The sequence below is a fragment of the Mobula hypostoma genome, chromosome 21 (genome assembly GCF_963921235.1).
Source record: "Mobula hypostoma chromosome 21, sMobHyp1.1, whole genome shotgun sequence".
Taxonomy (NCBI): domain Eukaryota; kingdom Metazoa; phylum Chordata; class Chondrichthyes; order Myliobatiformes; family Myliobatidae; genus Mobula; species Mobula hypostoma.
Window position 1 is genome coordinate 15,497,501 of NC_086117.1, and position 16,042 is coordinate 15,513,542.

Consider the following 16,042-nt stretch of genomic DNA (forward strand, 5'->3'; position numbering starts at 1 on the left):
TTGCTGCAGCTTCCAGCATCTTCAGGCTCCTATGGCTTTTGTGCATCAGAGAAGTTGTTCAGGCTTCAGAACGCTGTTGTCTTAATTTAATCTATACAGACTGTTAAGCTATGAACACATGGATATTTAATGTAGTGCCACTCTTCTTTTGTAATTCTGTATGCCAAAGAATGCAATGCTCTAATTTCAAAATGAATCTTTTAATGATGTTTTGAAATGTAATTTTAATGGCTTTTGGTATACATAAGAAATTAATGTGACTATTTCTGATCTTCATCCTCTCACTCCTGTGTTTTTCAGAAATGTAGAGGTGGAGCGGTGTCGGCTCAGCTGGCCTTTCCAGCCGTATATGTTATTTGATGTGACAGATGGATATGAACGCAGGGATAAAGAGTATGTTCTATACCTTACTGTTTCCCCTTTATGTCTTATTTTGTATTCATGTGCATGACAGAGTGACTGCTAGAAATGAGATAGATAGGAGCTGTACTTTCTGTTTTTGTGGATTTTCTTGTTTTTGCTTATAATAAGCAGTATACACTCAATGGATACTCTGTTAGGTACCTCCTTTAACCTAATGAAGTGACCACTGAGTGTATGTTTCTGGTTTTCTGCTGTTGTAGCATATTCAGTTTGAGGTTTGACATTCTGTGCATTCAGAGATGTTTTTCTGCATACCACTATTGTAATGCGTGGTCATATTAGCTACTGCCGCCTTCCTGTCAGCTTGAACCAGTCTAGCCATTTTCCTCTGACCTCCCTCATTAACAAGATGTTTTTGCCCACAGGGCTGCCGTTCTCTGGATGTTTTTTTTTTCTTTCTCTGGCACCAATAATCATTCAATGGTCAAAGTCACTTAGAACACATTTCTTCCCCATTCTGATATTTCGTCCGAACAGCTGAACCTCTTGACCACATCTGCATGATTTTACGCAATGAGTTGCTGCCACATGATTGGCTGATTTCATATTTGCATTATTGAGCAGGATTACAGTGGTCACTGAGTGTATAGAAGGTTTTATTTTAGCAGCTATCAAGAAGACATTCCTTACTGCTCAAGAGAGTAGAAGTGAATGTAATAAACGTTCTGCCACTTGAGGTTAATTCAGCTACTTAAGGGCTTTGCGGTCTCATCATTCACAGTCAGATAAAGATAATGTATTGCCTTTTGAGTTTGGTGATTAAACTACTACAGGATATTAGATTAGATTATGAGGACACTCAGTCCTCGTTTATTGTCATTTAGAAATGCATGCATTAAAAAATGATACAGTGTTCCTCCAAAATGATATCACAGAAACACAAGACAGACCAAGACTAAAACTGACAAAAACCACATAATTATAACATACAGTTACAACGGTGCAAAGCAATACCGTAATTTGATAAGAGCAGACCATGGGCACAGTTTTAAAAAAAAGTCTCAAAGTCCCGATAGCCCCAACATCTCACGCAGACGGTAGAAGGAAGAACCTCTCCCTGCCATGAGCTTCCAGCGCCGCAAACTTGCAGATGCCACATCCTGGAAGCACCTGACCACAATCCGACTCTGAGTCCGTCCAAAAACTTCAAGCCTCCGACACCGAGCACCACCTCTGCCGAGTGCTTCGACCCCGGCCACCAAGCAACAGGCAAAGCCAAGGCTTCGGGGCCTTTCCATCTGGAGATTTCGGATTACACAGTAGCAGCGGCAGCGAAACAGGCATTTCAGAAGTTTCACCAGATGTTCCTCTGTGCTGTCATGTCTGCCTCCATCAAATCAGAGTTGTGCACAGCCTCCTACTTGACAGATTACAGATGTTCATCACCGGAGAGGCCGTGCGCACTACGTCGCACTGCCATCTTCTCCTCCTTCTGCTTGTGTATTGATCACCGCCTAATAGTTGTTTTAAATCTAAGCTCTATTTTTATTAAATGAGTAAGTATTGCTATTATGCTGTAAGGTGGGGTATTATTTAGTGGTTACTGCTTATAATTTAATAAGAGATCTTATAGAACAAATTCCTTAGCACATAGAATGAGAAGAAGATTGATAGAATTGAAATGAGCTGCCTGCAGAAATGGTGGATGCTGCTCTGGTTTCAGCATGTAAAGGAAATTTGGATAGATACATGGATGGGAGGGTATGGAGGGCTATAGTCTGGATGCAGGTTAATGGGACTAGGCAGATTAATTGTTTTGTTCCGAATTGATAGGCTGAAGGGCCTGTTTCTTTGCTTTAGTGTTCAATGATTCTAACACTTTAAGAAAGTGAATTCTTAACCAGGGCTTATGGTTACTTCATCTTTTGCCTCATATCTCCTTTCTACCTGTTATTGCAGCTCTTATGCTAACCCACAGGAAGTGAAACTGGTGATGGCTTTAATCAGTATGATTGCAGAGAAGCAAAAAGGAAGTTGCCGTAAAATTGGAGTGATCACACCATATAATGCACAGAAACAGGAGATCATCAATCAAATTGAGCACGAATGTAAAAAGGAAAGGCTTGATAATGGCAGGTATGTGAAGAGTATATATTCGAAACATTGCAGCTGACGTGCATATTGTGTGTATCATTTGTTTTAAACTTATAGCTTTGAATATATTTTTTTCTTTGCCTTATTCATAATCAAATTGTAAAAGAGAAGACAATGTTCTTAAGTAAAATGTCTTGCTCTGCTGAGCTAGTTTTTCGTCTTGTGCACCAAAATTGAGTTTTGGCACCTACAATATTGCCTGTCCTTAATTTTGTGGTATTTTCTCTGCTTCCTTTGACCCTGGATAGGTGCTTAGGCTACCAACCAGTGGCCTAACTCTGCCAATAAATTTTTCATCCTGTGTGTTAAGATTTATGGAAGTGACGACATCAGCTCTAATGGAACTTTTGGAGCCAATTCCTGGACTATTTCAAAATGCATATGCCATGTTAGGCTGGAGTAATTTCATCACAGTGTCTCGTGGTGCTGCTCCTGTTAAATAACTACCAACCACTGCCCTTTTTGTGCAGCCTTGATTCTGATTTTCCCTCTGATTACAAACATTTGACCTGGTACAGCAAGCTGACTGAAATGAAACCCTTGGTTTTTCATAGAATTGTTCATGAGGGGAAGCGTGTTCATGAATTTGGTAAGTGAGACTGAAGATACTGATTACGAATAAGTGCATTAACCATTTATTTACAGACAAGCAGTAAAATATTCGACCAAACATCTAACTCAAACAAGTACTCATCTAAGCCACCCTGTTACAAAAACTATGGCACTAAATAAACAGATACTTCGCTGAGTGTTCACATGGGGCCTCCTGTATCTACAGCATACTTTCCTAGTGGTTCTTCAGCATCTCAGTGTTTCCTCTGAAGACAAAGGAAAGAGCCCAAGTCTGTTGCACGTGCTGTTGAAGCCAAGTCAAGTTTGTTATTTAACTATATACATATATATAATGTATATAGAAATGAGACCTTTCTCTAAACCAGGGTGTAAAGCACAATAGCACACATAACACATGATAACATATGAAGATAAGGATAAAATCTACAGATGAGTCACACATAAATAACAAACTAAAGTGCATTAATATTAAATATTGTAAGGTATGGAACAGCTTAACCAGTGACACTTCGAATACAACGTGGCAGAGAGTTTAAACACCTAATGGCCTGGGGGAAGAAACAGTTTCTCATCCTGACCATTCTTGTTTTAATGCATTGTAGTCTTCTGCTTGATGGTAGAAAGTCAAAGGGGTTGCTGGATGAATGGGTGGGATCCTTAATAATACAAAGGGCCCTGCGTACACAGCGCTCCTGATTACCCCTGATGTGGCCAGAACCCAAAACCGGTGCCACGATATGCAAAATAATCAATGGAAAAGAGCTAATGTGTCCTTCAAATGGGCCAATCAATGACTAGCATGGCGGAAGCGGCTTTTGTCTGACAAGTAAGCTGACATTTCACATTACAAGAACGTAGAATAATATAGTGCAGAAACTGGTCCTTTGGCCCACAAAGTTGTGCCAAGCTAATTAAATTAGTGATCAAATGCTCAAATAAACTGATCCTTTCTGCCTATACAATATCCATATCCTTCCATTTCCTGCATGTTCATCTGCTTATCTGAAAGCCTCTTCTTTGCCTCCATGACCACCCCTGACAAATACAGTCCAGGCACCCACAACTGTGTGTATATATAAAACACAAACAAACTTGCTCAACACATTTCCTTTGAACTTAACCCCCTCTCATCTTAAATGCTTACCTTTTGGTATTAGACATTTTAGTCCTGTGATATAAGATACTACTGTATGCTCCATCTGTACCTCTCAATCTTTTAAGCCTCTATCTGATATCCCCTTAGTCTCTCCAGAGAAAACTACCCATGTTTGCCCAACTTTTCCTTATAGCACACAAACTCGAATCCACGCAGCGCCCTGGTAAACCTGTCCTGCACCCTCTCTAAAACCTTGACATCTTTCCTCTAATGAGGTAACCAGAACTGATGCAATACTCCAGATGCAGCTTAGCTAGAGTTTTATAAGGCTGCAACATACTTCCCAACTCTTGAACTCCATTCCTCAATTAATCAAGTCAACCATGCCATATGTTTTTTTTTATCACCCTATCAACCTGTTTGTAGCCACTTTAAGGGACCTATGGATTTGGACTCCTACATCTCTCTGCTCATTATAGTGTTAAGAGTCTCGCTATTGAAAGTGTCTTTTTACATGTGATTTCCTAAAGTGCAACATTTCACATTTGGCCAGGTTAATCTCTAACTGCCATTTTTCTGCACATATATGCAATTGAATATATGCTGCAATATCCTTTGCCATCTTCTACACTCTCCACAACAACACCAGTCTTCATATTATCTGCAAACTTACTAACTCACCCATCTATTTGCACCTAAGTCGTTTATCTCACACAGCAGAGGTCCTAGTATGGATCTCTGTGGAACATCACTGATCACAGCCCTCTAGCCAGAATAAGTCCCATCAACCACTACCCTCCCTTTTCTATAGGTAAGCCAGTTCTAAACCCAAAGAGCCAACTTACCATGGATCCCATGCATTTTAATCTTCTGGATGAGCCTCCCATGAGGGACTTGTCAAATGCCTTACTAAAATTCATTTACAGAAGACAACATCCACAGCTCTTCCTTCATCAATCGCCTTGGTCACCTCCTTGAAGAACTTAAATCAGGTTAGTAAGACATAATGTGCCTACGCAAAACCACGCTGATTGTCCCTAAATAGGTCATGGTTTTCCAAATACTCATATATTCTATCCCCAAGAATCCTCTCATGTATTTTCCCTACCTCTGACGTGAGACAATAGTTTCCAGGATTATCTCTGTTTCTCTTTTTTGAATAATGGACTATTACCTACTTGTCATTCCTCTGGAGCCTCACCTGTGGCTAGAGAGGACACAGATAGCGGTCAAGGCCCCAGTAATCTTATGTCCTGTGCCTCAATAATTTGGAGGTCTGTTTCATCAGGCTCTGGGCACTTATCCACCTTAATGCTCTTTAAGAGAATACTCCCTCCTTTATCTTGAAATGCCTAAACAAATTAGCACACTCCACACTGATCTCCTTAGCCTCCACGTCCTTCTCCTTGGTAAATACTGATGCAGAGTACTCATTTAGGACCTCACCTACATCCTCTCCCTCCAAGCACATGTTCCGTTCTCTATCCTTGAGTGGTCTGACCCTCTCCCTAGTTATCCTTTTGATGCATGTATAGAATGGCTTGGGATTCTCTTATTTATTAAAAATCCTTCTTGCTAAGGATTTTTCATAGTCCCTCCTGGCTTTCCTAGTTCCTTTATTGAGTTCTATTCTGGTTGCTTTATAACCCGCAAGGGCTCAGTTTGATTTTAGTTTCCCAAACCTTATATACGTTTCCTTTTATCTTGACTAATTTCACCAACTTGCCATCCTTTTCCTTCCTCCTTACTTGGAATATATCTGTCCTGTACTCTGCAGCTGATCTTTAAACACCCTCCATGTATCAGATATGGACTTGTCTAAAAGCAGCTGTTTCCAATTAACTTTCCTTTGTTCCTGCCTGATGCTCTTGTAATTTGCCCTGCTCCAATTTAATACACTCTGACAAGCTTATCTATAACTATCTTAATCCTTAAGGAGTTATGATCACAGTTCCCTAACTCTTTTCCCACTGAAAGGTCAGTTACCTAGCCAGGCTCATTATTCAACATTAGGTCATGTAAGACCTGTCCTTTTGTTGGATTATCTACATGTCAATTTAAGAAACATAAGAACATGAGAAATAGGAGCAGGAGTCGGCCATCTGGCCTGTTGAACCTGCTCTGCCATTCAATAAGATCATGGCTGATCTGGCCATGGACTCATCTCCACCTACCAGCCTTTTTCTCCATAACCCTTAATTCCCTACTGTACAAAAATCTATCCAACCTTGTCTTAAATATACTTACTGAGGTGGGCTCCACTGCTTCATTGTGCAGAGAATTCCACAGATTCACCACTCTCTAAGAAAAGCAGCTCCTCCTCATCTTCGTCCTAAATCTACTTGGCTGATTCTTCAGGCAATGTCCCCTAGTTCTAGTCTCACCTAGCAGTGGAAGCAACTTTCCTACCTCTGTCCTATCTATCCCTTTTATAATTTTATATATTTCTATGAGATCTCCTCTCATATTTTGTGTTCCAGTGAGTACAGTCCCAGGCGACTCAATTTCTCCTCATAATCTAACCCCCTCATCTCTAGAATCAACTTGGTGCTGGGTCCACAACTGTTTATGATATACATTAACGATCTGGAAGAGGGGACCAAGTGTAGTGTATCTAAGTTTGCTGATGATACTAAATTGAATGGAAAAGCAAATTGTGCAGAAGATATGGAGAGTCTGCAGAGAAATATATAGATAGGTTAAGTGGGTCTGCAGCAGTCTGGCAGATGGTGTACAATGTTGGTAAATGTGAGGTCATCTACTTTGGAAGGAAAAATGGAAGAGCAGATTATTATTTAAATGGTTAAAAAAAACTGCAGCATGATGCTCTGCAGAGGGACTTGGGAATGCTTGTGCATGAATCACTAAAGGTTGGTTTGCAGATGCAGCAGGCTATCAAGAAGACAAATGGAATGTTGGCCTCCTTTGCTAGAGGGATTGAATTTAAGAGCAGGGGGGTTATGCTGCAACTGTACAGAGTACTGGTGAGGCCGCACCTGGAGTACTGCATGCAGTTCTAGTCTCCTTACTTGGTGAAGGATATACTGAGTTTGGAGGTATTGCAGAAGAAACCCTCCTGGATGTACCTAACAAATTCTGTCTTGTGCAAACCTCTTGCACTAAGGAGATTTCAGTCTATATAAGAGAAATTGAAGTCACCCACTGCAGCAACCCTGTTGTTTGTGCACCTTTTCCTAATCTGCATATCAATTCCTCAATGCCCTGCTAGTTATTTTGGTGGTGGTGGTCTCTAGTATAAATCCCATTCTTAATTTTGAGTTCTGTCAAATCGACTCAGTGGATGAGCCCTCCATTGTCTCTTCTGAGTGAAGCTGCAGTATTGTTTGTGGTTAATAGTTCAATCCCTCCCTCCCCCCCCCTTTTTTTTAAACCACCTCCTCTGTCTTTCCTAAAACATAGGAACCATGAAACCCTTAAGTATCTATTCATGTCACATTCTCAACCAAGTTTCTGTTATGGTCACAATATTATTCTACCTTCTAGGTTCATCGCTCTTACCCATAATACTCCAAGCATTAAAATACACACATTTCAAGATATCCAAGATACCTTCTATTACCTTGCTCCTGCCTGTTTTTACTCGTTACGATATCTACCTTCCTCTCAATCCCTCCACTTTCTGACCTGGTGCTCTGGTTTCCATCCGCCTGCTAAACAAGTTTAAATCCTCCCAATAGCATCAGCAAACCTCCTAGCCAGGATATGGTTGCTCCCCAGTTAAAGTGCAACCCGTCCTTGTACAAGTTACCCCTACTTCAAAAGAGCTTCCAATGATCCACAATGTGAAAACCTGCCCCCTGACTAATTCCTCAACTCTTCATTCATCTGTTATGTCTTTCTATTCCTGCTTTGACTAGCACATGACGGTTGCTGTTGTCGTACTTTAATAGGTCATTCTGCCCTCCGGGGGAGGGGGGGTGGTGTACTTGTTGCTGAGGGGAATCCTGCACTGACTGCTTGTTCCTCTTAACTTCTGGTGGTCACTCATCTCGCTGAAGCCTGTACTTTGGGTGTGACCATCTCAGTAAAAGTATCGTCAACGAAGCCTTCAGCTTCCTGGATGATTCTGATCTACTTCTGTTTCCTTGACCTTGTCCATCAGGAGCTGCACCTGGGTGCACTTCATGTTTTTACACTTTGTGCACAACTCGATAAGAATTCAAGTCAAAGTGAAACCCCACCAAGTATTCGAAGGTGAAATTTAGGTTTGACTCAACGCAGTCTTTAAGGTGTTCTAGATATTTCAGTTTGTCCTTTGAAAACCGAAAAATAAAGGCCACAACTGGTGATTTTAAGGAGCAATTAAAGCAACTCTTATCACTTCCTAGTGATAAGGGGTAAATGAACAAGTGTGTGCTCCTTGTCATTGTCAATTGGCCCACATTAGAAAGTACATAAATATTGAAGAAGCTGCAATCAGCTTACACTATGGTGTCTATTGTCTCAATAGTTTCCCAGTACTGAATGATGAGTCTTTTCCATAAACAGTGGTCAGAGGCCATTGCAGTCAGAATCTGAAGAATACCCTGTGCATGCCAGTTTGGAGTCCATTTCTTCACATTAGACTTGAACAGAGATAAAATTGATGGAGATGAGCATCGATTTGCTCAGATGGATAGAAGCAAAATTGTTTCAACATTCAGAATTTGTATTTCTTTTCTGTAAATCTTCCTATGTTGTGTCTTGTCATCTATGATTGTGTTTAAATATAATAAAGTATATTTGTAATTCTAACGATTGTTTTCTCTTTTCCAGAGCAGTGCAAGTTGGTACAGTGGATGGATTCCAAGGATGCGAGAAGGATTGTATTATTGTTAGCTGCGTACGGGCAAACAGTCTGCAGGGATCGATTGGGTGAAGTGATTTTTTTTTTCTGATCAACAGTTGGTCTTAACTGTCATATGCACTTTATGGGATTTACATCCAGAGCTCTCCCTGATTCCAAGCCTATCAATTCTCTTTTCAGCCATAGCCTGTCCATCTCAGGCTTGAATATATTCTATGATTCAGGGTCCATGGTGCTTAAGGAACAGAATTTAAAGATTCAATAACCATCTGAGAAAAGAAATTTCTCCTTTGGTCCGTCTTAATTTGTTTCTCCTTTATTCTGAAACCCTGCTGTCTGGTCCTACACTCCTTGAAGAAGAAAACATCTTTGCAACATCCATCTTTCAAACTTCCCAAAATAACTTATGTGTTTAAGATATAGCCTTTTACTTTGGGAACAAAATGAATGATCCTAGTGTGAACCACCGCCAATTAGAGTATATGCCTACTGAAATAAAGCATCAAAATGGTATATGACACCAAAATTTTGTACAGTTGCAGCAGGATTGCTCTGCTTTTGTGCTTTATCCCCTTGCAAGTGCAACTGTACAGGAAAGTACAAGCACACCTTCCCATATTCCATCCTAGAAAACTGCACAATAACCAGTATACTGTATTTATTATAATTACAGTAACTATGCCAATTTAAAATCTGATATGGTATTGAAGGTTATATTTAATAATCATATTTAAAATTGTAAATCAGAAACAAGACCAATGGTGCCTTGTGCAAGGCTCCAGTTCATTTTACACTGAGCGCTGGGATCAGTATCAGTGTGAATATAATACATTGCCAATGTTGTTATGTGGTGGGGAGGGGCAGTGCACTGAAGAATAGAGCTAGCATACCATGATCATCACAGAATGTATTTATATCTGCTTTTTTAGAAGTCAGTTTAAGAAAAGTTGTTTTGATGTATTGTTTTCAGAAACTTCTCCAGGCCAATTGCAAGTCCTAATGCTCCTCCTGGGGCTCTCCCTAAAAGTCACTTCTCTTTTTAAAAAAAGTAATCATTTTCTTCAGAAAATAGATGCTGCAAAAAATGTTCTAGCATTTTGTGATAAGCATGCAGAAACCTCATGGACACGAGGTTGAGAAAACCCCAGGTATAATTAAAAAAAAACCCGGCGCATTAATTTATAAGAATGAGTGTTGCTAATTATTCGAAGTAACAATTATTTTATTCTCCTTTACATTTGTGTACTGGAAATGCCATTAAATAATCTTGAATCTTTTTTGCAGGTTCTTAGCAGACCGGCAACGAATGAATGTTACGATAACCCGAGCTCGTTTTAGTCTTTTCATTCTTGGACATTTGAAGACTCTTATGGTTAGTTCAAACATATTTGTATTATGATTTTCCAGGAGCTATTAGTTGACATGTCAAACAGGATAAGAGTTTCAACAATAATGATTATAAATAATTATAAATCTACAGTATAATATAAACAATTTTAGTAGAAAACACTCTGCAGTTCAGGCTGAGTGTTTCCAGAGAGAGAATGTTTCAGGTTGAGTGTGAACCAGGAAAGTGAGAAAATGCATAGAGTAATAGAGATAGTGGGGGGAGGATTGCTGGGGAAAATGGATGTATATCTCATAGTGTAAGGCCAGGATTGGCCATTTGATCCCAGTATTTACTCTGGTTATCTGTGGCTCACTTATAATGGTGGAAATAACTTCAGGTTGTTCTGCATGCTTTAAAAGTGAAAATTCATTGGAACTTTGAACGAATGGCCTATATCATTCGCTATTGTCTTAATTATTTACAAACGTTTGTATATAGTTCAGAGTTTTATTGTTCAAGATTTATATGCCTGGATATTTAAATGCCTCAGTAGCTTAAAAAATGTCACTTCCTTGCTGACAACTGCACAGAGTTTACTCAGCTGCAGGGTACATACTTAAGACCATTTGGCCATAACTTATAGGAGCAGAATTAGGCCATTTGGTTCATCGAGTCTGCTCCACCATTTCATTATGGCTAATCCAATTTTCCCCTCAGCCCCAATCTTGTGCCTTCTCCCTGTATCCCTGACCAATCAAGAATCTTTCAACCTGTGCCTTAAATACACATACAGACTTGGCTTCCACAGCTGCCTGTGGCAAAGAATTGCACAGATTCATCACCCTCTGGCTGAAGAAATTCCTCCTCATCTCCATTCTAAAAGGACAGCCCTCTATTCTGAGGCTGTGTCCTCCGGAATTAGACTCTCCCACCAGAGGAAACATCCTCTCCACATCCACTCTATCAGGGCCTTTCATCATATAGTAGATTTCAATGAGGCCACTGCTCATTCTTCTGAATTCCAGTGAATACAGGCTCAGAGCTGTCAAACGCTCTTCATATGACAAGCCCTTCAATTCTGGAATCATTTTTGTGAATCCTGTCCAGTTTCAGCACATCACTTGCTCTTGTACGCTGGCTGGTCCAGTTTGTGCATGGTACAGGCCTTTTGTGGCATCAATACATAGATAAAGAAGCATGATTGTTCAACCAATCACATTGAAGGATCCTCACCTAGACAGAAACATGGAATCTAAACCAGTCAATGTAAATTCATTTTAAATTGGGTACTGAGCATAGAATTAAGGTTGCTTAAAAAAATCTAGATTGAGAAAAACAGATTTTTTGGGGGAACTTTGTAGCACTAAATGTTTCCTGAAGGAATGAGCTTCCATATTTGAAAAATAAATTCAGTGAGTTTGAAAGGTAATTCAGTGTATTTGAAAGGTACTGTAATTCAGCGAGATTGTCTGATGGTAATTATCAATTATGCTATTTAAGATTTCAGTGCTGAATGTGTAAGCTGAAAATTTATCTGGCATTTTTAAGAAGCAACAAATACTCCAGATCAGGCCACTGCACATCTTTCAATACCATTCTTATGACTATGGTAATGGTAAATTTCCACTATTCCATAAAATTCAGGTTAATGTGTGATATTGCAGCTGAAAATAGAAAATCGGATAAATCATTGAGTACTGGCTTGAATGTAATGTGGATCATGGAATGTAAGAGAAAAAACCTTTTTGACAGTGGTAAAAATGTCAAATTCGTGACCTTTTAAGTGTAGTGGAAATGGAATCGACCATTATCATTGTATTGGCACAAGAGAATAATTTTCAGATCAGTGAGAAAAGGTGAGAGGGATGGGGCTGACAGGTTTGTCCTGCTTAAAGCTAACATGGACTTTTTAGTCAAAAACCTCTATAGTAGCAATTCTACATAGAGAGTTTGTCCATTATGTGTGAAAATGGAATAATATACAGTAAATGTGTTTGTCTTTTCTACTCTGCGTACTTTCTCCTCTATTTTAGGAAGATAAAGACTGGAATGCTTTGATTCAGGATGCTAAGAAACGAGGAGCCATTGTGAAAACGCGTGAAAGGGAATACAAAAAGGACTGTCTCAAAGTTACAAAACCAAGACCCGCTTTATACAGAAACGTTTCGGATCCAGGTGCTTACACAAATGAAAGGGAAGCTGTTCCTCCTCTCAAAAAATTCAAGAGGGAAAGTTTGAACTTAAATGCCACTACAAGTCAATTAACTGACAACAGCAGTGCACAAGTTCCCAAGCAACTGATCCCTCCCCAACCAACTGCACTGCAACAACAGTGTAGGCCACAGGCTTCAGCTGCTGTACAGCCTGCGGCATCGAGTACTGTTAGACATCCTCAGACATCAGTTAGGTCGGAGCAATCATCTCACTATAGACATAAGGATCCGAGATTGGCCCGAAGAGAGGCATTAGCCATAGAGGGTCAGCCACAATTAAAAGCTGATCAGCCTTTTTCAAAGTCAAGTGATGTTTTGCCACCACATTCATCCAGTGGTAGGCATGAGATAACACATTCTTCACACTTTGGACAGATGCCAAGAAATTCTGTTTCCTGGGCTGATGATGCTTCTACTTCCAAATCGAGTTTAGCTTTTCCTGCTGGGACTTCTGTGGATAGAGCTAGTAACGATATGGCATACAAGCTCAACAGATCTGTAAGTTCCAGGAGAGATGTAAATGCTGAAAAAGAGAAAAAATATGATGAACAACAAAAACAGAGAACGTATTGAAATGTTTGTTTTTAAGAGTATTCTATTAATGCTTTTGACTCTATTGCCCTCATACAAGGTTGGTGCAAAATGTGCTTCTCAAAATACATAATTGATTGGTGTACAACCCATAGGATCATAGAATATGATGCATTTGTTTTACAGTTTTATTGCAGAACACCATTTTGTATTCTTGGCATTTGTCCTTTATCTTATTTACGTTTTCCTCACCCAAGCAGCCAGGTATCCTGCTTTAAGACTTCAGTCAGTGTTCATTTCTGACTGGCTGCCTGAATGTGTACAAAAGCCTGTGTGGTTTGTTAGCAGTTTCCCTCGTTGGTATGGCTGGGTCTTTTCATAAAGGAGGCACAGACGCTGGGCCATTTCAGCTCATGCACCAACAGCTCTCTCAATGACATCAGTATTTAACCGTAGTTTTTAAAGCAGTTCTGTGACAAAGCTAGAATCTTTAGTTGCAACATGTGCACAATTCCAGACTGATCTCATTGATTCATTAGGTTTACGACATCAACCTCATCAACATAGATCATGATATCAAGGAAAAGCCTCAAGAATTTTAACTGTTTATCCAATACATTCTTGTAGCACATTTCTAAGTGACACATTATCTTTGAATGAGCACTTTTCAGAAAATTTGAAGTGTAATAGTAAGATATAAGTGCACACCTTGTTCTTTTGCAATTTATTGAGAGTGGGTTTTAATACCTGGCACAGGATTAACAGGACTTGACCCCACCAGCTGTTAGCAATGCCTTTTCAGAAACTCGCAGTGTGAATGTCTATTGCATTATAAATTATTTTACTCAATGACAAAATGGTTTCAAGTAATCTAAGTAAAATAAATTACTCAGAAATGCAAATAGAGGAATAGTTGCTCTATAATATTTGCAAGGTGTTCTCTCCAGCCACAAACAGCTTGTGGTGGTCGTCTGCTTAGTAATTATTAGACTCTGTATATGCATCTGTTGATTTAAATTTGTAGGTAATATGTATATAATTGTTATTCCAAAGATTTGCATCATTGCAACTGGACAGTCATTGTATGTATAATTTTAAAGGTTCCAGTGTTTAAGGGATTTAAAGAATAAGCTTCAGAGCATTGTTTTTGGAAATGCCGAGGGGGTTAGTTATTGAGATATATAAACACTGAAGTGAATTTTTGTGCACACGTGTGTGTGAAGATGTCTGAACTAATGCAGTACTAGGATATACTGTGCTATTACAGAAGGCACATCACCTTCAGATTCCATACTAAAGGTTTGCAATGCTCCTTAAAATGATGAATGTCAGGCTTACAGGTTTCACAGAGTAGTCAGGACAAAATTTGTCATCTTTGGTCATTACGCAAAATAGTCCTTCTTGAGAATGAGGATATTTGTGACTTTGTTTCCCTTCTCAACTCTCCCAGTAGAATAGTATAGATACTTTAAAATATATTGAATGTTTTCTTTGTTTACTTAATAAAATTGGTTTCTAAAATTTCATAAGCAGCATGCGGTTATCTAACTTTCTAGAAAACCTGATTCTGAGCATTTTGCAGGTGAAAACGGACTTTGCTCAACTTGCTGTATTTGAATACTGTTTTCTGTTTGTTCATAGACCAAAATTGGCACCATTTATAAATCAATTATATTGGACTACCCTTAGTGCAGATGGAAATGTAATGTGAATAGAAAGTAACATGTTTTGGTCATTTGAGTACTGTGTTTGGAGTTTAAGCTGTTTCAAGATTTTGATGTAAATATTTTGTATGATTTTCATGACTTCCTTCATTGCCAAGACACTGTAAAATGTCATCAAATCCAATGATTTACCCAAGTGCCAGTTGTACCTTTACAGATTTGTTGTCCAAAAGCTGCAGTAATCTGAAAAACAGACATTTCTGTAGGTTTAACTAGCATTGTTGCTTTGTTTGCAATAGCATGCTAATCTAATATCTATATTCCAACTCTGTCCAACATATCCATTCTAAATTTAAAAACAAATAACTAGAATATTTGTATGGCAGCTTCTTTCAAATTTTAATTTTACGTGGTCTAATATCCAGAAAAGTGTAAATAATCCAACATTATCTTGGTTGTAAGAGTGCCAGATTTTGGACATCAAATCTGTATAGCGAATAATCTGTAATTCATTGTAGCAAATTTTATTACATGATGTATTTGTAAATCTGACATCAAAAGTTAATGAAATTTGAAAGATCAGTTCTGCTGTATGTAAATTCCTTGAATTTATTTGTACTCTACCCATTTATGAGTAGCAAATTTTTTTATATATAAAAGAAATCACTTGCATTCGGTGTTCGGTGAGTTAATGCATCAAGTGGTGTCTCACAGACATGTAAGGATTCTCTAAACAAAAAAAGTTTGTGGGTGCTGACATTGTTGAGCATTTTGTTTAAGTACACAACTAGTAAACTTGAATCTTATAATATCCAGGTTGCACATGTTCTGTTCCTTGTTGATAAAGCAGTACCTCAACCTCTTGTTGTGAATTTTAAGTAATATTTTCCCCAAATTAAATGGGATACAAATTGCACGATTAGAATCCCAAACATATGTTGCTGGGTTCCTGAGCAGATCCAGCAGATAAGTTTCTAACTGATTTTGTTCAAGAAAAATACTACATTAATTCTTTCCCAAAGGTCAAAACTTCTGGAAATACAATTATACGAGTATATCTCTTGTTCAAAGCACAAAATATATTTAAAACTAATTGGCATTTTATAACTAGTGATCAACATGCTCTTGGTTTAAAATAGAAAACTGGTTTTTTTTATAAAGAAGCCTATTCCATAATGACTTCCACATCACACCAAAAAATTATAGGCAGTCCCCAAGTAAGAGTTCCATTCCTGAGAATTGTCCATAAGCTGACTTAACTGTAAGTCCAAAACATCCATTTCCTATCGCTACCCATATTGTATAATCCTA

At 38.8% G+C, this 16,042-nt stretch overlaps 1 protein-coding gene across 4 annotated transcripts in view; it reads left to right on the forward strand.

Moving 5' to 3' along the window:
• The window catches only part of setx (senataxin), a 115,710-nt gene extending 100,204 nt beyond the window's left edge, over positions 1-15,506 (forward strand). For all 4 annotated transcript variants that reach the window (XM_063073485.1, XM_063073484.1, XM_063073486.1 and 1 more), the window contains 5 exons: positions 301-393; positions 2,323-2,499; positions 8,963-9,061; positions 10,278-10,365; positions 12,357-15,506. In XM_063073485.1, coding sequence (XP_062929555.1) covers positions 301-393; positions 2,323-2,499; positions 8,963-9,061; positions 10,278-10,365; positions 12,357-13,109 — 1,210 coding nt within the window. In that variant the 3' untranslated portion in view covers positions 13,110-15,506. The remainder of the gene's footprint in view (positions 1-300; positions 394-2,322; positions 2,500-8,962; positions 9,062-10,277; positions 10,366-12,356) is intronic.
• Positions 15,507-16,042: the final 536 nt, after the last annotated feature.